Genomic DNA, 25,358 nt, shown 5'->3' with positions numbered 1-25,358 from the left:
ATGAACTTCAGTAACCCGGTCTTTTTAGAAGCATTTTTTCTCTGCGGCGGTAGGAAATCAGCCCATCACTGGCTGCGTCTACAGCCCAGCCTCCTCTCTCATTGGACTGCACCTCACAGCCAAACTGTCAGCCCATGTGGCGTGGCCACCGAGGATGTCAGACATTTAAATGAAACAGACACAGGGACCCAGAAGGGCGAGAGTAATTTCTAGGGCTTGGCCAAAGGGGGAGGGGGGGGGATCACGAAACTCGCCATTCTGTACCGGTAGCCGACAAAGATTACGAGGAATAAAGTCGACTCTATCCCAAAGGATCTGCGAGAAACACAGCGTTAAACTGTACCCACATCCAGGTAAGCGTGCATATTATTAATCGTGTCAGTTCTGGATCTGTAGTTTAACCAGATGCAGACTGGCGTAGTAAAGGTGGAATTTCAGGCATATAACATCGAGACAGTTTTCTGTAACACGCAGGAGGGAAAAAATAATATCACAAACAAAACGAATTATTCTTGTGAGTCAGGTCTTTTACAGTTATAATGTTAAAGATTTCTCTTAAATAAATGCTGTTCTTTTTGACTTTCTAATCATCAAAGAATCCTGAAAAATGTCTATCACAGTGTCCGCAAGAATATTAAGCAGCACAACTGTTTTTAACATTGATAATAATAAGAATGGTCTCTTGAGCAATTATATTATGTTAACAGATTTTTCATTTTTATTTCATTTTTTAAACCTAATTTGAATTTTTTTTCTTTTCTGACTTTGTGAAAATAAAACATGTCGATTTTTTTTTCCCTTTAGGCATAAACCCGGTGTCTATGCGTGGCAGCAAGACTGGCGTCTACATTGGAGTAAGTGGCTCAGAGGCAGGAGAGGCCTTCAGTAAAGACCCAGAGGAGCTGCTGGGATACAGCATGACAGGATGCCAGCGGGCCATGTTTGCCAACCGCTTGTCTTACTACTTTGATTTCAATGGTATGCAAACATAACAAGTTTAATTACTGACTCGATGCTCGTGCACATTGTAGGACAGAACTGAGTTGTCAGAACCTTTGTTTTGAAAGACTGTGTCCTCATTCTTTCTGTATGGTGTGATGTGTCCTCTGAGGTGATTTGAATAAGTGACTCATTACACAGTCACGTCTTTCACTGGTGTATCTTGAGTCGTACTATCACGTTAGAGTGGTGCAACCAGTTGAGATGGATTATTTAAATCACTTTATGCAAGAATCGTTAAATGTGATCAGCCATTAACTGTTGTGTTTGATGTACTACGAACATTCAGGTCCGAGTACAGCCATTGACACAGCATGCTCATCTAGTCTGCTGGCTCTGGAGAATGCCTTCAATGCTATTCGCCATGGCCAATGTGATGCAGCTCTTGTGGGCGGAGTCAACCTGCTGCTCAAGCCCAACACCTCAGTGCAGTTCATGAAACTGGGCATGCTCAGTCCTGAAGGAACATGCAAGTCATTTGATGCCTCAGGTGAGATTACTTAGATCACTGTAACGTCTACAGCAGGGGTGGGGAACGTCCGGCCTCCGGGCCGTATGCGGCCCGCGAGACAGTTTGATCCGGCCCATCAGTCAATTCAAAATCCCCCCTCCTTCTTCGGGGGGGAAGCTAGACAGCAGTTATTTTTCCTGTGATAGAAAATGACAAAAAATATAATAAAAATAGAAATATAATATTATAGATATATAATATTATAGATAATATATAATAATATAAAATAGGTTTGCCTGCCCTTGTCACAGTCAGCGTGAACGCGAAACATGCACGTAAAGTTCGCGGTTGTCATCACTGATAAGCATCATGGCTACAGGCAAGAAAAGAAAAGTAGATGCAGAATGTCGCGCTTTTTGTAAATCAGGGGTGGGGAACGTCCGGCCCCCGGGCCGTATGCGGCCCGCGAGACAGTTTGATCCGGCCCATCAGTCAATTCAAAATCCCCCCTCCTTCTTCGGGGGGGAAGCTAGACAGCAGTTATTTTTCCTGTGATAGAAAATGACAAAAAATATAATAAAAATAGAAATATAATATTATAGAAATATAATATTATAGATAATATATAATAATATAAAATGGGTTTGCCTGCCCTTGTCACAGTCAGCGTGAACGCGAAACATGCACGTATTACATCAAGTTAAACTGAATTAAAATAAGGAATGTTAACTAAAATAACAAAAAAAAATTGTTTTTTGTGGTTTTAATTTTAGTTGTAGTTAACTATAATAACCCTGAGTTGAGCACATTGCATTTTTGATATAATACCCAACGCTATGCGATTTGCTAAATACTGTACAAAAGTAGTATTCCATAAATTGGGAAAAATTTGTGTACTGCACAAAGTTTTTTTTGTTTTACCCTCTAGGAAATGGCTATTGTCGCTCAGAGGCTGCTGTCGCAGTACTCTTGACCAAGAAGTCAATGGCCAAGAGAATCTACGCCACAGTTCTCAACACAGGCAGTAGCCCTTAAAGGATGTTACAAAAATGTAAATGGCCCTTGATAGAAAAAAGGTTCCCCACCCCTGGTCTACAGCTTTTCTCAGAACGATATTAAAGGAATCTGGTTCTATAAGCATCAATCATTGCATAACAATTATAAGAATATGGCCTTCTAAGTGTTCATACTGAATAAATAGTATTTTAAGCAGCATGCTCTATGCAACAATAAAGGTTTTAAGTAGTAATATGCTAATTGCATCAGAGGCTGCTGTCGCAGTACTCTTGACCAAGAAGTCAATGGCCAAGAGAATCTACGCCACAGTTCTCAACACAGGCAGTAACACGGACGGCTACAAAGAGCAAGGTAAACCCATCCCTCCCACCCACAAACATCAAATCTGTCTCAAATCCTCTAGCATGAGTGACATCAACTCAGTTAATACCTGCTTACTCGCTCTGGAAGCCTGGCATTACTGTGAATGCTGGCACTATACGTGTCGTAGATGCTGGCCTTTCCCCCAGTGCCTCCTGCCACAATTTACACGCCAGTGTTTTTAAACATGACACTTGGCTGATCGTGAGGGCTGAAGGTATTTGAAATCTCTGGCATACGTCTGATATCAGGCCCCTCTAGTTCCTATTGCGCGTCTTGTGCTGCTACATTGAGTACAGAAGAATCCATGGTGTAGCTCACATGTGCGTTCCAGAAAGGCATATGTCAGAACTGCTCCGTGTAAATCTGCTCATATTCTGGAATGTGGTATGTCTCCTCTTTTCTCAGGGGTGACATTCCCATCAGGTGAGATGCAGCAGCGCCTGGTCCGTTCCCTTTACCAGGAGGCCAACATATCACCTGAGCAGGTGGAGTACATCGAGGCCCACGGCACCGGTACTAAGGTCAGTCACTGTGAAATTACATGCATACTTAAAAAAGAGATTTATTTGGAAAGAAGAATGGGTTTGATATGTGCCGGATTTATAATGGCCATGATTACATGCACACCATTTTCCAATTAAGGTCTGTATTCCAATAAATAAACAAGTAAATGAATATTAAATAAAAGAATAAAAAAAATACTACAATAATACAATAAACAATAAAATACAAAATAATAATAAAAAAGCAAAAGGAGTCCCAATTCACATGCAAATGGGACATTTCTTAAAGGTTTGCAACCCAAAAATCAATTGGTGGAAATGGAGGAAATTTAAAAAAAGTTTTTTTGTTAATGTAAAACATTAAATATAACTTAAATATACATCATATTCTTGTGTATGTGAATGCAGTCATTGAGCAATAGTTTTTCAGCTTGTTATGTGTATATTGAAAATAACTCTTACAGGTTGGGGATCCTCAGGAAGTGAATGGCATTGTGAGTGTATTCTGTCAGTCACAGAGGGATCCTCTTCTGATTGGCTCTACCAAATCCAACATGGGACACCCAGAGCCTGCCTCTGGATTGGCGGCTCTTGCCAAGGTAGATAAACTGATTTTCTTTAAAAATCTGAAAGCTGAATCCCACATCCAAAATGTGAAGTAAATCAAGTAACTCATGTTGCATGTGATCAGGTGGTTTTGTCTCTGGAACATGGCGTCTGGGCTCCCAACATCCATTTCCACGATCCAAACCCTGACATTCCTGCTCTGACAGACGGCCGGGTGCATGTGGTGTCGGAGCCCATAACTGTCCGTGGTGGCATCGTGGGCATCAACTCATTTGGCTTCGGAGGCTCAAATGTCCATGTTATCCTACGTCCACATGATAAAAAAACGCTGGCTCAGTCTGCACAACCTTCAGTCCCCAGACTCCTGCAGGCCTCTGGTCGCACTGAGGAGGCGGTCACTTCCCTCCTCAACAACGCCCAGCAGCATAAGGATAACCCAAGCTACCTGTCTCTTCTGAATGATGTGTCTGGAGTTCCAACGGCAGGCATGCCGTACAGGGGCTATGCACTGATCGGAGCACAGGGAGAGCTTACAGAGGTTCAGCAAGCCCAGCCCACACCCAAACCGCTCTGGTACATTTGTTCAGGTGAGGGGGCATTTATTTTTCATGGTGAACAAATCTTATTTCCCTCAACCTTTTTGTGCTAAGAGAACTTGATGTACCATAAAATACATACTGTAACTTATAGAAACAGAAAGAGCTTTTATTGGAACCAAGCTGAAAAACTATTTTCTGATGCTGTCATGGTGAAATAAAAACAAGAAAGCTGGTACTATTAGATACTAATTAGTCCTAAACACAAAAAGAACAATAAAAGTAAATTGAGGGAAGGTTTGTAAGCGGATCAAAGCATTTTTTGCTCATTTTACATGCAAAAGCATTTGTTAAAGGCACTGCAGCAAAAATGAACAGATTAAGGTAATGGTAGGTTTAAAAAAGAAATCACAATTAATTAAATTTTTATAATAATAAAAAATATCGAGTATTATATATACACTACCATTCGGGTCAGAAAGATTTTATGCTGTTAAAGGCTGTAAAAATATAATATTGTGAAATATTATTATAATTTACAATAACTATTTTTCTTTTAAAATGTAATTTATTCCTGTGATGGCAAAGCTGAATTTTCAGCAGTCATTACTCCAGTCTTCAGTGTCACATGATCCTTCAGAAGTCATTCTGATATGCTGATTTGGTGCACAAATAACATTTCTTCTTATTAACGATGTTGATGCTTAATATTTTTTATATTTTTGTGGAATCTTATTATTATTATTGTTGTTGTTGTTGTTATTGATATTGTTATTTTTATTATTATTGTTATTGTATACAAAATATATACATATTCATTTTTTATTAAATAAATAATACAGGAAAATATCTGATATAAACCTCTTGACCGAGTCAGTCAATATAATGGAAAGTCTCTAGACATGATCACATTGGCTGGGTTTTTATTTCTGTGTCCTGTCTTTGTTTGTATCTGTCTCCTGACAGGTATGGGCACACAGTGGGCTGGAATGGGCCGTACCCTGATGCAGCTGCCAGAATTCCGGGAGTCGATCCTGCGTTCGGATGTGGCTCTAAAGCACACTGGGTTGTGTGTGTCTCGCTTGCTCATGGACGCTGATGAGAGCACTTTTGAAGACACTGTGCAAGCATTTGTTGGTCTTGCAGCCATCCAGGTCAGTCTCCCTCAGCTCTAGAGATACCATGTACAGTGCCAGTGTGACTGGAGCAGGATTGACATCAGCAGAGTTTCTCAATGAAAAAATGACCCCTGTCAACTTTGGAACTGATATACAGTAGGCCTGCCAAATGTTGCAATACAGAGGCACAATCAGTCATGATTTCAACAGTTGCTCCGTCTGTCTCATAAAGAGATCAAAAAATGACAGTTCCTTCAATTTGTACTTAACCTGCATGTTCAAACCTGTGTGACTTACTTTCTGCTCAAACAAACCGCTTTTTCCTGTGGAACTGGCACACTTGCATATTCAAACTTGTCACATCACAATCAGTTATGAGACAAAATAACTAATAATTTTTGATAGTAGATAGGTTTGATATGAATGCTATTTCCATGGCTGGCTGTCTTTCACCACCTCAATTTTCCAGGTCGCCCAGATTGACATGTTGCAGAAGATGGGTCTTCAGCCTGATGGGATCGTGGGCCACTCTGTGGGAGAGCTAGCGTGTGGCTATGCCGACAGCTCCCTGAGCCACAGTGAGACCATTCTAGCTGCTTACTGGAGAGGACGCTGTATTAAAGAAGCCAGCCTGCCCCCGGGGGGCATGGCTGCAGTGGGTTAGTGTAACAGCAGATGCCTTCACAGGCTTTACTTCATTACTCGGACGTAAAGTGCAAAGCATCTCACCATGGGGCATTTGCCTAGTCTTTTGTTCAGCAATGTGTGCTATAAATTTTTTAGCAAGCTTTCCTCTGGTTCCTTTTACCAACCCTCCCATCATATTCCCCCTCAGGCTTAACGTGGGAAGAATGCAAAGCTCAATGTCCACAGGGTGTCGTTCCTGCTTGTCACAATTCTGAGGACACAGTGACCATCTCAGGCCCTCGGGTATATATACATGCTAAGAAATAAAATCACCTTAATTTCAGTATTTAAAAAAACTACAGTAAAAACAAAAATGTGTGTATGCGTGTATATATATATATATATATATATATATATATTGAATATTGAAATAAGTCTCTTATGCTCATTAAGGCTACATTTATTTAATTAAAAATACAGTACAAAGAGTAATATTGTGAAATAATATTATGAATTAATTAAAAATAATATTTATTTATTTATTTATTTTTTAATATATATTTTAAAATGTACTTTTTTTCCGATGATGGCAAAGTTAAATTTTCAGCATTAACTCCAGTCTTCAGTGTCACATGATCCTTCAGAAATCGATCTAATATGCTGATTTGGTTGCTGCCAAATATTTTGTGGAAATTACTTTTTTTGTTTTAAATGAAGGAGTTGCATTATTTAAATTCAGTTATTGAAAATGTATAAAATTTTTGAAACATATAAAATGAAAGCATGCACACTAGTACCTAACAGTAAGTGTTTGGTTATGCAGGACTCTGTCAGCAAGTTTGTTGCCCAGCTGAAAGAGAGCGGTGTGTTTGCCAAAGAAGTGCGCAGTGCTGGTGTGGCTTTCCATTCCTATTACATGGCCGCTATTGCTCCAGCCCTTCTGGCTGCACTGCAGAAGGTGAGTTGGTGAGGCATTGCAGTGTCACAGTGCCCTCTGGTGGCCATTAGCACCTCAAAACCTCAGACACTGACTTCCTGTACATGTTCTTGTAGGTAATAAAGAACCCAAGGCCTCGTTCAGCACGTTGGATCAGCACGTCCATCCGGCAGGCAGACTGGGAGAGCCCACTGGCACTCTACTCATCTGCAGAGTACCATGTCAATAACTTGGTCAGTCCTGTCCTCTTTCAGGAGGGACTGAGATTTGTGCCAGATAATGCTGTGGTAGTAGAAATTGCCCCACATGCTTTGCTGCAGGTAACAGGGAAGTATTATTATAATTTTTTTTATTATTAATTTGAACTATTTTGTTTAAATTGTTTTGCATCACATAAATCAATTTATCAAAGTCTAAACCCCTAATATACATGTCTTGAAGATTCACATGTAGATCCATTTCTATTATTAATGTACCCTTGTTTCATCTTCAGGCCATCCTGAAACGGAGCTTAAAACCTACCTGCTCCATCCTTCCCCTAATGAAAAGAGGACATGCCAACAATCTGGAGTTCTTCCTCTCTCATGTGGGCAAGAGCTACATGAATGGGTTGGTTTTTATACTCTTCACTTCCTAGCTGTTTTGACCTGAAATTGTCAGCATTTGCAATGTTAAATGATTGATGCACACTCTTGCATTTGCAGAATTAACGTGGACAGTAATAAATTGTATCCAGCTGTTGAATACCCTGTTCCGACTGGGACCCCTCTCATCTCCCCTCACATTCAGTGGGATCATTCCCAGGTCTGGGACGTGCCCAAGGTGGAGGACTTCCCTGCTGGCTCAGGGGGATCCACCTCAGCCATTGTGTACAATATTGGTGGGTAGTTGTGACGTTGAAATTAGTGTTTTTCTCATCTTTGCTGTCATATCATGCTTAATTTTGAATGTTTTGTGCAGATATGAATCCAGAGTCTCCTGATTACTACATGATTGGTCATTGCATTGATGGTCGGGTGCTGTACCCGGCCACAGGATACCTGGTTCTGGCCTGGAGGACTCTGATGAGATCTCTTGGTGCAGTCATGGAGCACACACCTGTTACATTTGAAGACGTCACCATCCATAGAGCCACCATCCTACCCAAGACAGGTAAAATATTTGTTTTCTTTGTACTGTAAGACTGGAATTCTTCAGTATTTTCTAGCAGTTGTCACATTATATCTCACAGTGATGACTCTTGTAATTGCAAACTTCTAGTCGATGTGGCTTAGTGCTAACCAAATTGTCTTGCGCTCTGCATCACAGGGTCTGTCCAGCTTGAGGTGCGACTCATGCCCGCCACTAACCATTTTGAGGTGTCGGAGAATGGAAATCTGGCCGTCAGTGGTGAGTTTCCAGTCATCATGAGACATCATTCACAACTGCTTTCACTATGACATTTTTGAGTAAAACAGGATATTTGTAAATTGACAAATATTGTATTTAAGACTCATGATCACACTCTGATATCCTTGGTGGTCTCAGGTAAGGTGAGTGTCTTGGAGGATGCTGGACTTGATGCTTTCCATGCTGAGCTGAATAAACCAATGGCTGTAGACAAGGAAGATTCTAAACTGCTTTTGAAAGCCGGGGACATCTACAAAGAGCTGCGTCTGCGTGGATATGACTACGGCAAGACTTTCCAGGGGATCCTGGAGTCTAACAACGCTGGTAATTCCCATCAAATGCATCTTAAAGGGTTCATATGATGCTGCTAAAAAGAACATTACTTTGTGTATTTGGTGTAATGAAATGTGTTTATGCGGTTTAAGGTTCAAAAAACATTATTTTCCACATACTGTACATTATTCTTTCTCCTCTATGCCCCGCCTTTCTGAAACGCGTTGATTTTTACAAAGCTCATCGTTCTGAAAAAGCGAGGTGTGTTGTGATTGGCCAGCTATCCAGTGCGTTGTGATTGGCCGAATTCCTCAAGCGTGTGACGGAAATGTTACTCCCCTTACCATATTGTGATGCCTGCGGCAACCACATGTGACGACCCCGGGCTGGACTCCGCTTCGTCCACGGTGAAAGCAGATCCTCAGCGACCAGCATGGATCAGCTCCAGGCATGACGGAAGCGATATCGTCCTCTTTTGGAAGGCCAAACAAAGTTGTTTCGCTTTCACAACGAAACACACAGTGCCTTCACGACATGGCGGCGGCGGCAACAATACTACAGCGAGAATAAAAGTTACGCCTTCTTTCTTTGCGTGAACATTTGGGCGGCGTTATGCAAATCTTCCCAGATAGTGACGTAGGTATGTGGGGGCGTGTTAGAACGAGCCGTTTTAGGTAGGCGTGGTTGACTCTTAACTTTTATAAAGAATATCTCTTTGGATTTGAGACTTTAGTCTTTGCAACTTTACAGATCTTCTTTATGCACCAAGAGCTTGTAACACTCCAAAGAGAAAGGAAAAATTGAAATCGCATCATATGACCCCTTTAAACTTATATTGTGGAGATAATATTGGCTAAAACATAGATTGTTGTGGTCAAAAACATGATTTCTCCAATCCTGAGCTCTTTGTACTCTGGTTCATCCAGGTGACTATGGAAAGCTTCACTGGACAGGTAACTGGGTGACGTTTCTAGACACCATGCTGCAAATGATCGTAGTGGGGCTGCCTGGACGCAGCTTGAGACTGCCCACTCGCATACGCTCTGTGTATGTGGACCCCAAACTTCATGAGGAGAGGGTAAACGAGTATGCAGATGGCCAGAAAGGTATTAGACACCAACTAGCTGAAGTCTGATGTAACCTGATTTCATTTGAAAAGTATCTGACCAAAATGTCTTCTCATCAGCTGTGGACATTCATGTCAACCATTGCCTTGACAACATAACAGCTGGAGGAGTTCAGATCTGTGGGCTTCACACCACCGTAGCACCCCGTCGCCAGCAGCAGCAGACTCCGCCCACTTTGGAGGAGTTTGTCTTTGTTCCCTATGTGGACTCCGATTGCCTGAGAACCAATGAAAAACTTGGAGACCAACTGAGACATTGCAAAGGCATGTTCTGACTTTTACATCATTGAGAACTGCAGCATTAGGTTTTTTATATTTTTTTTTTTTTTTTGAAAGAAGTCTCATGCACACCAAGGCTTCATTTATTTGATCAGTAAAATTGTGAAATATTACAGTTTAAAAGAACAGTTTTCTTTTTTAATATATTGTGGAATGTAATTTATTCTTATGATGCAAAGCTGAATTTTCGGCAGCCGTTACTCCAGTCTTCAGTGTCACATGATCCTTCAGAAATCATTCCAATATGCTGATTTGGTGTGCTAGAAACATTTCTTATTATTATCATTGTTGAAAACAGTTGATACATTTTTTTTCATGAATGTTACGAAAAAAATTCTGTCACTTGATCAATTTAATATTTTATATTCATAGTATTATTAAAATTAGATGGACCTAAAATTATTTCATTTTTGTCCCCAGTTTAAATTTTTTGGGGTATTTTCCTCTATTTCTGTGGAACTGTACTTACTTTCCCCATGTTTTATGTGCAGGTCTAGTACAGCGTCTGCAGAGGAAGCTGGCCAATCAGGGAGTGAAGATCTCCATCCCTGGGTTAGAAGGTGCGACCGAGGGCCAGCTGATTGGAGCGGAGGTGGAGAAAGGCCTGTTGCGGCTGCTCTCTGTGCTGTGCGGACTGGAGCTGAACGGAAACCTGCGCTCTGAGCTGGAACAGACGGTGGAGAAGGAGAGAGACTGTCTGCTGCAGGACCCTCTGCTCAATGGCCTGCTGGACTCCCAGGCGCTACGTCACTGCTTGGACACGGCCCTTGAGAACAGCACTCCTGGAAAACTCAAAGTTGTGGAGGTATGGTGAATAGATTATTTAGGATGAAAATAGGCAGAGGTGGATGACACGCTTGAAATTTTCAACATGTATTCTTCTCCTTCAGGCTCTAGCTGCAGACGGTCGTGTGTTTTCTCGAACTGTTGGTCTCCTCAATATCCAGCCGATGTTGCATCTCGACTACACTGTTTCAGACGTCTCCATTGACCAGCTTTCTGCACACCAGAGCTCCCTGGAGGAGCAGGGCATCTCATCTTCTCAGTGGGACCCTCTTCAGGGCCCAGCAGCGGGTGGTCTGGATGGGGCTGACCTGGTTGTGTGTAACTGTGCGACAGGGCACACGGCCAACCCTGCACTTCTGATAGAGAACCTGACTTCAGCTGCGAGAGAAGGCGGTTTTGTTTTGATCCACACCCTACTGAGAGGAGACACTCTGGGTGAGACGGTAGCCTTCCTCACATCTCAAAACAACCAGGAGGGTTTGTTGACACAGGTGTGTGCTTAAAAACTCTAAAGTGCTAAATCTGTCAGATCCACAACATTTGAATTACAATGTTGTATTTAAATAACAGCATTAAATAAGTTGGCATTGTTCTGTCTGTTCTTTCATTTTGTTTTGTCTGGCCCATTGCAAAGTTCTCGGGTTCTAAACAGAATTGTTTTTTGTTTTCAGACTGAATGGGAGGAGCTCCTCCAAAAGGCCTCTTTAAATGTGGTCATGCTGAGAAAGTCTTATTACGGCTCTGCTCTCTTCCTCTGCCACCGGCGCCCACAGTCCCCTCAGGATCAACCTATCCTTATTTTTGTGGACCCTACTGACTACAAATGGGTGGAGACTCTAAAGGTGAGTATTAAAGTCAGCATGAAATGCTGACATGAAATGAATCTGTTTTGAAAATGCTTGTTATAGATCTTGTTGTGAATTATTCATCCATGTATATGAGCTCATTTTTTAATAAATGTGACCTCATAATGTTTAATCATGTTAAAATGTCGTAACTTGTTCTTCTGGTGAAAATGACAGCCTTCTCTCTGGTGATGTATGCAAAACTTCTCCAATCGTTTAAACCCTGCCCCTCCACTATTGACTGCAAGCATGCATTCATTTTGAGTACAACACCCACGTGTCAGTTAACAACCTATAGATTTGCTCAAGTCCCCACCCTTCTTTTTTTTTTTCTTTTCCGATAATCTGTTACACTCGGATGTACATCACAATACAGAAAAATATCAGTCACTAATTCAGTTTCATCACGACTTTAATCATACAAACTCATTAATGGTGTTGCCAAGGCCACTAATAACACTTGGCAATCCTGTAGCAACATGCTAAAACCAAACAGCAGACTCGTTAAACAAATCCTAATGCATAACCCTTTCTGTATTCCTTTTTCTTGTTAGAGTACTTTAGCTGAGTCATCTGATATCCCAGTCTGGCTCATTGCCACTAAGGGTCATAATGGAGTGGTGGGAATGGTGAACTGCCTCAGACAGGAGCCCGGAGGCAACCGTATACGGTCCGTCCACTTCCTGTGCAATTAGTGTTCCACATATGCTACTGTACTATTATGTCATTATATTTTTGATGTTACAGTTATGCAATTGTATAGATATAAATGTGGTATTCATGTACATGGTCTTTTTTCTCCTTCCCAATAGGTGTGCATTTGTTTCTAATCTTAGTAAAGGCGCTGAAGTCCCCTCCCTTGTTCCTACCCAAAAGGAGATGAAGGCATTACTAAAGAAGGATCTGGTCATGAACGTGTACCGTGATGGACAGTGGGGTGTTTTTAGACACCAGTTGTTAACACAAGGTGAAATAGGAGGTCATATAAGACTTTCAGTGATAAAGGATTGATTATTATTTCATAATAATAATTGTTTTTATTCAATTGAATAAATGTATTATTAGTAAATGTATTTCAGTACTTTATAGTAATTTGTTAATATAATTTTTATTAATAATATTTGATTAATTTATATTAATCATATTTTTTTATTTAATGGTATTATTACTTCTCATTGTAAATATTACATAATTATGAATGCATTTAATTGTAAATTGACATCAGTGACAGAAATTATGATGATTTTTGGCAATGCAGAATGTACAGCAACTAGTGGGATTGCAGACAGTGAAGCTCACATGATCCATTGGTATAGTAGGAGCATATTAGCAACAGTACAGTAACTTGGCGACTTTGATTTAATGGTTGTCATCTTCAGATTGTAACTCTGATTGGATAGTTTTTTGAGCATGTTGTGATCATCTTCTGTTCTGTGCATTCATGTTTAGATCTTAGCGAGGAGTTGACAGAGCAGGCGTACGTGAATGTCCTGACTCGCGGTGATCTCTCATCACTGAGATGGATTGCTTCCCCGCTGCGTCATTTTGTCCCTTGTTTTTTTTTTTTTTTTTTTTTTTTTCCTTTCAATGCAGCTCTTATAATTTTTTTTAACCTTTCCTTTAATGTGTAATATTGCTAAGGGCCGAACAGCAGAAATCATACATTTTCTGTTTCAACTGAAACATTTTTGAAAGGCCAAAATTATTGACTGAAACAGTGACATTTAGCCTGAAATATCAAGAGGCGACTAGACTAAAATCTTTACTTTGACTGGTTTTAGTTAATCACCTGAGCACATGACAATATGAAAAGCATAAAGACTTCAATTACCAAACTACTAAAAATTCTTGGTTTTGGTTTTCGGCTAAAAGAAAACTTTATTTATTTAGTAAAAAAAATTATTTTGGTGCATCACAATTTAAAACACAGAATATTCAAAGCATAAAGAATTTACAGTTCAACCTTTTCATAATTCTTAAATTAAATTTTATTTTTTAAATTTTATTTTTTAGATACTATTTTAGTGAGAATGAAATTGGCTAAAATGAAATATGACACTGCAGAGTATTAACTAAATTTTAAAAAATTATTTGTCAAAAGAAAAAAGCTATGACTAAAGCAACTGTGAACACTGCTGACGAGTATCTTGTTTTGATACAGGGTCTGGAGAGAAGAAGGCATACCTGCAAGAAATATTCCCTCAGCTTACGGCAGAATCTTTTGCTAATTCTAGAGACGCCTCGTTTGAACAGCATGTAATGCTCCAAACTCAAGGCAAAGGTGAATGGAGTATATTGCAGTGACTCTGAATACACAGCAGCATTGCACCAAATATTGCTGAGGATTGAAGTATTAAACCACCATATGTATGTGTTTTTTCAGGAGTTGATTTGGTATTAAACTCCCTTGCTGAAGAGAAGCTGCAGGCCAGCTTGCGTTGTTTGGCCAGACATGGTCGTTTCCTGGAGATCGGCAAATATGACCTTTCCAACAACACACCACTAGGTGCATCCCAGATGTACAACAATTCCTGAATCAATCAACAAACGTCTTAGATCTATTATTCTCTTACTTCCATGTGTTAAATGTATTTGTCCAATTGTTCTTGATTCAGGTATGGCTCTGTTCCTAAAGAACGTGGCCTTCCACGGCATCCTGCTGGATGCTTTGTTTGAGGAGGGGAACAGGGAATGGGAGGAGGTATCTGAGCTTCTGAAAAAGGGAATCGCCAGTGGAGTCGTTCAGCCATTACGTACCACTGTCTTTGAGAGGAACCAGGTGGAGGACGCCTTCCGCTACATGGCTCAGGGCAAACACATCGGCAAAGTCCTGCTGCAGGTAAGGGCGGTGGTTAATTTTAATAAACCTGTCTAAAAATGTTCTTATATCACCAATTTCTTATACTTTACTAATTGCTTGTTTCTCCTTTCACCTCTCAGGTACGTTCAGAGGAGACAAGCACCACTGTTCCTGCAGCCTCTCCTCTTTCTATTCCCGCTATCTGCCGTACCTTCTTCCCTGCCTCTCTCTCGTACATCATCACTGGAGGCCTGGGTGGTTTCGGGTTGGAGTTGACCCAATGGCTCACTGAGAGAGGTGCTCGTAAACTGGTGCTGACGTCACGTTCTGGCATCCGCAACGGTAAAGATGCGCTAGGATTTGATCAGTTTTCATGTCAGTGTTGGTCAGTGTTGTTGTTAACTAAAACAAAATTAATTTAAATAAAAAACTGAAGTTATATTTAAATCGTATTTATTTGATATTTATATTTAATTTATTTCAGTTAGTTTCCTAAGCAGTAATAAGTATAAAATAAAGCTAAAATAGAAATATTAAAACACATCAAAAATGAATAAAAATGACAAAAGCACATCAATTACTAAAACAAAAACTATTAAAAATAATTTTCATTAATTGAAATAAAACTGAAATAAAATATAATAATTAGATAGAAAAGCTTAAACTTGAACATTTTGAAAATTTAAAACATTGTCTTTGCAATTAACTGAAATAAAATAAGTTTAAATTAAAGTACTAAAATGACAAAATACTGAAATAAATGCATAAGAAATTATACTGAAAAAAATAAAAATGAAAGCTAGGTAGAAAAGTAAAAAAAATGGACAAAAGCATTAAGTACAAAAAATATTACAATTATTTTCATTAAATATAAAATCAAATACAGCTAAAATAAAATTCAGGAAATCAGGGCGCAGGCTGCGTATACCGCTGGCTAAAAGAACCTATATAAAAGATCATTTGTACCATTGGCGGTGACTGTTTTAAACCAAATTCTTAATTGAGGTATTATCATGAGGTATCTTTCTGGGTAGGTGTGTGTACACATGTGTATGCATATGTGTGGGCATAGATATATATTGTATTGTATTAATTTTTTTTTTTTTTTAATGGGATATGTGAATGTGTAGTATTATTTGTTAGGATGTATTTTCTATGCCAGTGTCAAAGATGAATTTCTGTTCAGGAAATCTGGACAGACAATAAAGTTAAACTAAACTAAAATATAAAAATTAGATAAAAAAATGTAATTATTTTAGTTAAATTAAATTAAGTGAAAATTGGAACTGTTCCCTTGGCAACTAATTGAAATAAAATAAGTTTAAGTTGAAATACTAAAATGACTAAAACTGGAATATAAATAAATGATAATAAATAGAAATATATAAAAAATAAGAATGCAAAAGCCCATAACACATTACTAAAAACTTAAATTAAAATGAAAACTAAAAATAAGCTAATTCAAAATATTAATAAATACGAAAATAGTATATAAATAATACTAAAATAACACTGATGTTGGTTAGGGCAACACACTAAAACGTTTGCTGTCTCGACAGGTTATCAAGCCAAGCGTATTCGAGAGTGGCAGGCCATGGGCATTCAGGTTCTTGTGTCCACCAGTGATGTCAGCTCCATGGCAGGGACGGAGCGTCTCATCACTGAGGCCTGCCGCTTGGGTCCAGTTGGTGGCATCTTCCACCTTGCCATGGTAACATTCAGTTGTTGCTTTCAGTTCATTTTCCTTTGTAGACAAAGTAAGAACAAATACAAAACTGATATTTCTCTCTATCATCTAGGTCCTTAAAGATGGCATGCTGGAGAATCTGACCCCACAGCACTTCATTGACGTCAGTAGACCCAAATACGGTGGAACCATCCATCTTGACAGGTAGGGAATGGTTTGATTGAATATCTTCTTTCTTCAGCCGTTCACTTGTGGCTTATGGCGAATTTTGATAAATGACTCCTTTTTTCCCCACAGTGTGACTAGGCAGAAGTGCCCAGAACTTCAGCACTTTGTGGTGTTCTCATCGGTCAGCTGTGGCCGAGGTAACGCTGGCCAGAGCAACTACGGCTTTGCCAACTCCACCATGGAGCGAGTGTGTGAGCAGCGCCGCCACGACAACCTGCCGGGCTTGGCCATCCAGTGGGGTGCCATTGGAGATGTGGGTGTTGTCTTGGAGACCATGGGTGGCAATGATGCTGTGATTGGTGGTACGTTGCCCCAACGCATGTCTTCCTGTTTGGAAGTACTGGATAGGTTCCTGTGCCAGCAGAGGCCTGTAATGTCCAGCTTTGTGTTGGCGGAGAAAGTGATGGTCGCTAAAGGAGAAGGAAGCGGACAGAGGGACCTGGTGGAGGCTGTGGCTCATATTCTGGGTAAAAGCTCAGACCTGAAATATTCAAACATCTGATAAGCTACACTTTTTCATGCTTTTCGAAGTTACAGTGTCACCTCTTCTGTTCAGGTGTGCGTGATGTGAACAGTCTGAATGCCGATGCCTCATTGGCTGATCTGGGTCTCGATTCGCTAATGGGTGTTGAGGTTAGACAGACACTGGAGAGGGACTATGACATTGTCATGGCAATGAGGGAAATCCGACAGCTAACCGTTAATAAGCTACGGGAGCTTTCCAGCCAATCAGGAGGGAAAGATGGTGAGCATGTGATTCGTGTCAATGCCAATATCGATACCCTTATGTTTTTTTCCAGAACATTTTTTGTTATTCACCGTATCTTGAATAAGCTATTGGGAAGTTGCTAAAAAGATAATTCTGAAAATAAATTCAGGAGGTCTAATTTCATGTTTTGTAAGAAACATTGCATTATTTGGAGAATAATGCATCAATATATTAAATCTCTCTCATTCTGTTTCTCTCAGAGTCCCGAATTGCTCCTGCAAAGCGATCTGGTGCTCAAGCTCTGCTGGAGTCAGATCTGAGCCGGATGCTGGTGAACCCAGACAGCCCCACAGTGGCCCCGCTGAACGAGGTCCAGAGTGCCGAAAGGCCCTTATTCCTCGTTCACCCCATCGAGGGCTCTATTGCTGCCTTCCGCACTCTCACCAGCAAGCTTAGTGTGCCGTGCTATGGCCTGCAGTGCACCAAAGGTACAAACACAAGATCAAGGATCACTTTTCACTGTTACACTTGGGTGAAAGGCAGTTTACTCGCTCAACATGACTTTTATTTTAATTAAATTTAACTTCATTTTATTTTCAGTGTGGTTAGGTGAAAATGTAAACACTTGGGGAAAAAAAAAAAATATATATATATGCATTCTGAATAATTAATAATATCTAATTTAAACATTACTATATGTGATATTACTGAAGTTTTTGCCTTTTATATGGTTTTAATTTCTTTATCAGTAATATTTGTTTAAAACTTAATTGTTTAATGATTATTTTATCTATTTTTTTTTTTTGTTCAAATTCAGTCCCGTTACATTTTTTTCTGTTTTATGTGTTTTGTCCATCTGCAGCCGCTCCTCTAGACAGTATCCAGAGTCTTGCCACTTATTACGTGGAGTGCGTGAGGCAGGTGCAGCCAGAGGGGCCGTATAGCATCGCTGGTTACTCGTTCGGTGCATGTGTGGCTTTTGAGATGTGCTCACAGCTGCAGGCAGCCAAATGCCCAGTGGAATACCTCTTCCTGTTTGACGGCTCGCACTCTTACGTGGCAGCTTATACACAGGTGCCATAAAAGAGCTCAGAAAGCACAAAACAGAAAAATTTGGTGGGCCAGGTCACATGGTCATCATTTTTGTTTTTTCTTTGACAGAGTTACAGAGCCAAACTGACCCCTGGAAAAGAGTCCGAGGCTGAGACTGAAGCTCTGTGTGCTTTTATCCAACAGTTCACTGGCATTGAGTACAACAAGGTACGTGAACAACTGTTACTTTGTGGTTCAGTCTTTAAAAGATTTTTGACCATTTAATTTATTTAAAATGGTCTTTTCTAAATAGACTGTATCTTAACTACAGTTCAGTCACATTAATTCAGTGCTAAAGCTAATGCTGTCTCTGTATCCTTAACCTTTCACACAGCTGTTGGAGACATTGTTACCTCTGTCAGACCTGGAGGCTCGTGTGAACAAGGCTGTTGATCTGATCACATCCAGCCATAAAAATGTCAGCCGAGATATGCTCTATTTTGCTGCTTCTACATTTTACCACAAACTGAAGGCCGCCGACCGCTATGTTCCAACTTCCAAGTATCACGGCAATGTCACCCTGCTGAGAGCCAAGGCCAGCAGCGAGTACGGTGATGGTTTAGGATCTGACTACAAACTGCACGAGGTAAAGATATGGACCACAACTATAATACTCTAGTCTTAAGTGTCACATGATCCTTCAGAGATCATTCTTATATGCTGATTTGGTGCATAGGTTTTATTTTCACAGTAGATTTTTTTTTTTTTTAATTAGTATTTTTGTGGGTACAGCATTTATTTGAAATATATATTTTATTTTAAACATAATTTTTAGTAATATTACTGAATTTTTTTTTTTACCTTTTATATGGTACTAGTTCTTCAAGCTATCAGGAATTCTTTTTTTTTTTTTTTTTTTTAGACAAACCTATTTTATAATTATGTGAAAATGGTTAAATCTGTGTTTTGTTTTTTGGTAAATCAAGAACCGGATTCTACTAGGTAAATTTAATGAAAAAAAAGATACATATTTTATACATTGAAAAGTACTATTTATATTTTGAAAATACAATCATAATAAAATCTTTAACAGAACAATTATAAAAGAATATTAGCTACCAGCAACAGTGTTTTCCACAAACAAGAACAGATTCGGACCCAGTGAGAAAAAAAGCAAAATTTGAAGACATTTCATACTGTGATCACCTTTGTATGGAGCCCCGCACATGGCATGCAGGAAAAAAATAGTAGGCTAAGTCGTGTGCACGATTTACTATTTCGTTCCCTCGATTTATAAATTGTGCGCACGATTTACTAAATTCATTCCCTCGATTTGCTAAATCGTGCACACGATTTATAAATCGAGAGAATGAATTAGTAAATTGTGCACACGATTTAGCAAATCAAGGGAACAAAATAGTAATCGTGTGCACGTTTTAGTACATCGAGGGAACGAATTAGTAAATCGTGCGCACGATTTATTTATTTTTTCTTGCATGTCATGTGCGGGGCTCTGTACCTTTGAGACCTAGCTCTAGTCCTGGTCTGTGTGCAGGAAGCATTGTTAAGGTAATTGCACAGGACGTTCTTCTGAATCTGGGAAGGAGATCATGCTGAGAGAAAGACTTTAAAGGCACAATATGTAAGATTTTTTTATTAAAATATCCAAAAACCACTAGAACAGTGTTATATATTTTGCTGACTTGTGTACTTACATTATCCCAAATGTTTCGAAGAATGTTTAAATCCAGAGAAATAAGCAATTTTAACTAGTGACACGGACTGTGTCTATAGTGTCATTGTGTCGCCTGCCAATGACGTCATAACCCCTCGATTTCCGGTTTTGTTTTGTAGAAAACATGGAAACACCAAAGACGCTTTAATATGTTGTGCGTTTTATTAGACAGGTGACGACCGCACAGAGTAGCATTATAACAGAACTTTCAAACGTATCTAAACCAGCGCTGCTTTACCCCACATACGCACGACCGGAAGGAGCGGAAGCGCTAAAGTGTGGCATAATAAAAGCTCCGCTGCTTTCGAGCCGTGTGTCACTCTCCTCTCTCATTAGCAATTGCTTCAGCGGCCTCGTTTCGCTTCGACGTCTTTCCGCCTCACTCTGCTTCATACTACGATGTTAATAAATCTTTAATACATTAGCTCATCCATGAACATGATTTCTGCCTGAGTCCCGTCGGATTGCGTCGGCTGTGGGGATGAAGACGACAACTCCCATGATTCCACACTCAAGTCACGGCGTCATCAAACTACGCCTTTGTTTCTTTGTTTGTTTTGAATACGCGCCCTCTAGCGGTGAAAACTTACATATTGTACCTTTAAGCTCGCTGTTGTGTTTGTTGCCATAATGCATCCCTGCAGTGTTAATAATTGGATTGGGTTGTGTCTGCAGGTGTGTGATGGGAAGGTGTCAGTTCATGTGATCGAGGGAGACCATCGGACCTTCCTAGAGGGAGAGGGAGTGGTGTCCATCTCAGGCATCATCCACAGCTCACTGGCTGAACCCAGAGTCGGCACCAGAGAGGGCTGAACCTTTCTGGCAAACATCTTTTACTTCTTTTTTTTCACCCTTACTCTGTTGTTTCACCTGACGAACCAAAACTGTGTCCTGGCGTATTAAAGCATGCACGTTTGTGATTTCTTCGTACCTCTCACCCACATGACAGCCTTTTCCTTCTCATCTTTCTCATTCTCTTGACATCTTAGCTGCTTATCACCCTTTACTTCTCACTTAAACGTTTATATTCCACGCTGGGAACAAAAGCGCATGTCTGTTTACTTGCTTTATCGTTTAAGATTCAATCAGCTATTCATTGTCTTCTATAAATCATCATACGTTGCTGTGAAAACTAAAATATCACTGATTTCTAGCATGGGTGCGTAGTTAAGTGCCATTTACCCTAAGTAGTGCCTAGATGTAGTGATCACTGACCCTGTCTAACCTGCGTAAGTCTGCTAAAGGTTCTGTCAAAACTGCATTCATGTTCGTACGTATTTCTATATCCAACCTAATGATGCGGACTGCAAGTCAAGGCCTCGCTGTATTCGAATCCACATATTAGACATCAGGAATCTAGTTACGCACATAGCTGAGATTGTTGTTTACCAATTGTGAGTGGTTACTGATGCTTTAGCAGTACTAGTTAAAATCGCCTATGTTTACTGTAGCATTGTTTTTCTGCTCTGAATGATATTTGCTGGTTCTCTTGTTGTTGCTGAACATCCAAAATTATGCTGCAATAATTGTGCAATTGATGTGTATTTACAAGGGAAGATATGTATGAAAAGAACATTCCTGGATGAGAGTAACCATTATGAGATCTGGTTAATTGATTTCTTATTAATGTTTACGTTGAAGTTAGGAGTTAATTATGGAATATTTGTTACTTAAAAAAATACATATTGTCTAACTATTGCACAAGCTAAAAACAAAATGCAAATATGACACTGATGTGAAATGCTTGGCAATCCAGAGTGAATCATCAAGCGGCTTCGCTGCTTAACTGTAGACCAATAACTGGAGTATTAATATTGTATTGACGTTTCTAATCCTCTTTTTGAGGACTTGTTCCAGGTGTCTCTCAGATGTATATGTTCTCCCAAAATGATCTGTAATTAATTGACTGCTTTAGTACTTAAGGCATTAGTTGTAGTAAATTTTTGTGGCTAGGTCCACATTAAACACAAACTCAGTTCATACAGTGCAAATCATATTTTAGTCTAAATCTTGTCAGAATGAAGTGTTATTTGGTGTAGGAGTGAAATTGGGGATGAATGACTTTATCTTTCTGTCACAACAGAGGAAGGTCTCCTGTTAGAAAGCAAATCACTACACATTTCTGAGACTTAAGTGTTCAAGTCGGTGACGAATTGTGATTTCTTTCGATGTTTAGAGCTATAGTGTTTGTTTTTCTATTATTGAATTATTTTTCTTTTACTGTCATTTTTCCAGTATTTATTGTACTAGTCCAATAAAAAAAGCTATTACTAACATAACACATCCAGATTCTACTGGTTTGTTTTTTTCCCAACCACATTGAATATTCCAGTCCTACAGATTTAATGATTATGCAACCAAGCTAAACTAAAAGCTATGATAATCCAGTTTAAACCAATGTTATCAAATGATTTTATTATAAACAAAAGTGAAATGTGTAACAAAGTATACTCGTTATCTAATAAAAAAAGTGGCCACATCAATTTTAAAAACCATCCCCTTTGAAGACAATTGATTTCGAAGCAGCTGCCATGTTTAAAATTCTTTTTCTTGCTTGAGAGTCTTAAAAAATAAAATGATTTCGAATCAAAAATAATATTTACACATTTACAAAAAGAAAATTAAAATCACAAACCACTAAGGGCTTAACATTCAAGCAGTGTATAAAGGCACAGTGTGAACTTGAGTGGGCGTGCATGGAGGATCAGAGCACATGACCACCTGATCTTTGACCAAAGAAAGGGAATTCTTCATGCGGTTATTTCACAAACTGTTGAATTAGTTATGCACGCAGCAAAGTATACAGAGAAATCTTGCAGAAGTACTGAATGTCATCTGGTAATGCCTCTTTGAAGATGCAAGTGAAAATGCATCGCCACATTAACAGATAATGCTTTGAGATTGTCATCAGGATGTTCGTAAGCCTGGAATGTTTGGTTGTTTCATGTAAGGCTTGATACAGTGTCTTCCACCATTTTCCATCTATCCCTGAGGTTTTTAAAGTTCATCTTCATCTTTTGAATCACTGCTATCGCCCAATCCCAGATCTTCAATGTCGTCGTCATCAGGAAACTCTTCTTCTGCCAAACGCTGCTGTAACTCTTCAAGACCCAAGAAGCGCTTCAGAAGTGCAGCAAGTGCCTCCACATCACTGAATGTAAGAAAAAATGGTATTAATGTACTTTACTGTTTTTATCTCTTGTAAAGCTTCTTTGAGTACCCTGAAAAGTACTATTTTAGTATAAAAAATAGGATGTTTTTAATATAAATATGTACTTGTTATATTGCTATTTATTGTTACAATATAAAATAACATCTATTTTAATATATTTTTAAAAAGCTGCATATTCAGCAGCCATTACTCCAGTCTTCAGTGTCACATGATCCATCAGAAATCATTCTAATACTCTGATTTGGTGGTCAAATATTAATAATGGTTCTTATTATTATCGATGTTGAAAAACATCTTTGCTGCTTAATATTTATGTTGACATTTTTTCAGGATTCTTTGAATGGAAGATTCAAAAGGACATTTCTTTGAAATAGAAATCTTTTATATCATTATAGATGTCTTTTTAAATCTTACTTAGTCAAAACAACTAAGTGGTAGTGTATCACGGTTTGCACAAAAAAAAACCCTAAGCAGAACAACCATTTTTTTCAACATTAATGATGAAATGTTTCTTGAGCAGCAAACCAACATGTTAGAATGCTTTCTGAAGGATGATGTGACACTGAAGACTGGATCTCAGGAATGAATTACATTTAAAAAATCTAAAAACATAACACATACATATATATATATATATATAGCTTGAATTACCTCCGTGAGCCCAGCGTGGCACTCTGTGTAAGAGGGTGAGAGAAGCCTGTCGCTAGACGCATCACCAACAGGTAACCCTTCCCCAAATACCTCACCCTCTCCTCCTGAACACTCACGTCCCGCAGGTGCCGCAGATCTAACACCACTGAGCCAGAGAAAACAACATTTAACTTGACCAGTCATGTAGTGCAAAAACAAATATCAACAGTTGACACAAAACTCACCTTTCTCATGTCCTCTTTTCCACATAGTCAATATCATGGTATAGAGACTAAACGTCTTTAATTCTATTTCACACTTAGATTTGTCAAATACTGCCTCCTAAGGACAAACGAAACAGACTGTTAGTCAGGACAGCTGAATACATCACTTAAAGACGGATGTAGTGTGTGTAAAACATCTCCCACCTCCCATTCCTCCATATTCTGTAGGGCTACAAAAAAACAGCCAGTCACATAGAACATCTTCCATAACATGCTGTCTACAACAAAAGGACAAAGCTAAATGAGCAACACGGATCACAAAAATCCTTCCTTTCATTGTTTTATTCACTTCCAGGGTTATTAGACATTCAGGAAACATTTCTCACCAGCGCTGTAATAGGCTGCTGCTAGTCCAACTGAAGCAATTCCTGCAAAAAGAGGAAGTAGGAAGACATTTAAAGATACTGTACACATGTTGCACATGTTAGACTACACACTTCTAGTCACCAAATTCCCCTTTAAAAATGATCTCATACCAACAAGGAGGGACCATGATCTAATCCCAGGAGACCTCTTCAGATGGAGAAGATCAGATGTGTGTTTCTCCACGACCATATAACCCATCTGTGAAAATACATTTCAAATGTTTTGGAACACAAAAATACACATAAAAGATCTAGTTGGAGATATCCTCACTGCACTCATCATAACATAATACTGCACAAAGGTGTTTTATGAACAGCATACTATATATAATCATAATAAACCCGATCAGTTTCATATACGTTTGAAATGGCACAAGGACAACACCCTCATTAATGTGATCATATAGATGTCCTGCCATTAACTGACAGCATGTGAAAGCATCTGACATCTTACTTACCTTAATAAGTCGCGTTCCTCTTTCAGACAAATAAATCTTATTATTTTCAAAATATATCAAATCTAAATTCAGGAAATTTGCAATAGAAAACTGGGGCAAAACAGATTAAGGAAATAAAATGTGTAGATCATGCAACACGCATAACCCCGCCTTCAAATGACGTTGATTTCCGCTCAGCGGTTTCCGTTCTGATTGGATAAAATCTATTAAAGGAGCCCGCCCTCTAAAAGACGCCCCCTTCCTGCACGATTGTGACCTCATTCTTAAAGTTCAAAGAGAGCTTGTGTCGTGGCTCGTGATTCGTGAATAATCTGAAATATATGTATGAAAAGAATAACAAGTTCGTGATTAATTTAAGCCTGCACTAACAGTTAACCCATGGTTGGAAATGTCTATAAAATCCCAACTGTTTTAGTAACTGATGCAATGCACTTATTACAAT

At 39.2% G+C, this 25,358-nt stretch overlaps 2 protein-coding genes across 2 annotated transcripts; one reads left to right on the top strand and one right to left on the bottom strand.

Annotated features, from left to right (window-relative positions):
• LOC107722180 (fatty acid synthase-like) lies at positions 1-22,288 on the top strand. Its single transcript, XM_016530432.1, has 39 exons — positions 1-202; positions 805-978; positions 1,289-1,489; positions 2,379-2,401; positions 2,719-2,818; positions 3,236-3,351; positions 3,798-3,932; positions 4,025-4,487; positions 5,403-5,590; positions 6,024-6,213; positions 6,390-6,484; positions 7,005-7,139; positions 7,235-7,438; positions 7,612-7,727; positions 7,823-7,998; positions 8,079-8,270; positions 8,427-8,507; positions 8,646-8,831; positions 9,707-9,886; positions 9,967-10,170; positions 10,677-10,990; positions 11,076-11,462; positions 11,643-11,813; positions 12,371-12,486; positions 12,629-12,783; positions 13,266-13,370; positions 13,978-14,097; positions 14,200-14,322; positions 14,432-14,655; positions 14,757-14,958; positions 16,176-16,327; positions 16,416-16,507; positions 16,601-16,998; positions 17,088-17,276; positions 17,501-17,728; positions 18,103-18,314; positions 18,402-18,500; positions 18,667-18,918; positions 20,683-22,288. Exons 1-39 carry the CDS (start codon positions 1-3, stop codon positions 20,818-20,820), a joined length of 7,038 nt encoding a protein of 2,345 aa, XP_016385918.1. The 3' UTR covers positions 20,821-22,288.
• Positions 22,217-25,102, bottom strand: LOC107722202 (uncharacterized protein C17orf62 homolog). The gene is made up of 7 exons (XM_016530456.1): positions 24,917-25,102; positions 24,570-24,657; positions 24,420-24,461; positions 24,238-24,311; positions 24,055-24,151; positions 23,831-23,975; positions 22,217-23,158 (listed from the first exon to the last, which is right to left on the bottom strand). The coding sequence occupies exons 2-7, from the start codon at positions 24,655-24,657 to the stop codon at positions 23,005-23,007; spliced, it is 600 nt and encodes a 199-aa protein (XP_016385942.1). The 5' UTR covers positions 24,917-25,102; the 3' UTR covers positions 22,217-23,004.
• Between the last annotated feature and the right edge of the window lie 256 nt (positions 25,103-25,358).

Source organism: Sinocyclocheilus rhinocerous, unplaced genomic scaffold (genome assembly GCF_001515625.1).
Source record: "Sinocyclocheilus rhinocerous isolate Xijiao unplaced genomic scaffold, SAMN03320098_v1.1 scaffold334, whole genome shotgun sequence".
Taxonomy (NCBI): Eukaryota; Metazoa; Chordata; class Actinopteri; order Cypriniformes; family Cyprinidae; genus Sinocyclocheilus; species Sinocyclocheilus rhinocerous.
Note: the sequence above shows the minus strand (reverse complement) of the source record. Positions and strands in the feature narration are given on the sequence as shown.

What these genes read in the sequence shown, in the direction of transcription:
- LOC107722180 (XM_016530432.1), top strand. Translation starts at nt 1, where the DNA reads ATGAACTTCAGTAACCCGGTCTTTTTAGAAGCATTTTTTCTCTGCGGC. An exon ending in GCTGCGTCATTTTGTCCCTT is followed by an intron (nt 13,371 to 13,977) that starts GTTTTTTTTTTT and finishes GTTTTGATACAG; the next exon opens with GGTCTGGAGAGAAGAAGGCA. An exon ending in GGCTGTGGCTCATATTCTGG is followed by an intron (nt 16,999 to 17,087) that starts GTAAAAGCTCAG and finishes TCTTCTGTTCAG; the next exon opens with GTGTGCGTGATGTGAACAGT.
- LOC107722202 (XM_016530456.1), bottom strand. Translation starts at nt 24,657, where the DNA reads ATGGGTTATATGGTCGTGGAGAAACACACATCTGATCTTCTCCATCTG. An exon ending in AGCAGCCTATTACAGCGCTG is followed by an intron (nt 24,312 to 24,419) that starts GTGAGAAATGTT and finishes CTTTTGTTGTAG; the next exon opens with ACAGCATGTTATGGAAGATG. An exon ending in GCCACGCTGGGCTCACGGAG is followed by an intron (nt 23,159 to 23,830) that starts GTAATTCAAGCT and finishes TCTTACATTCAG; the next exon opens with TGATGTGGAGGCACTTGCTG.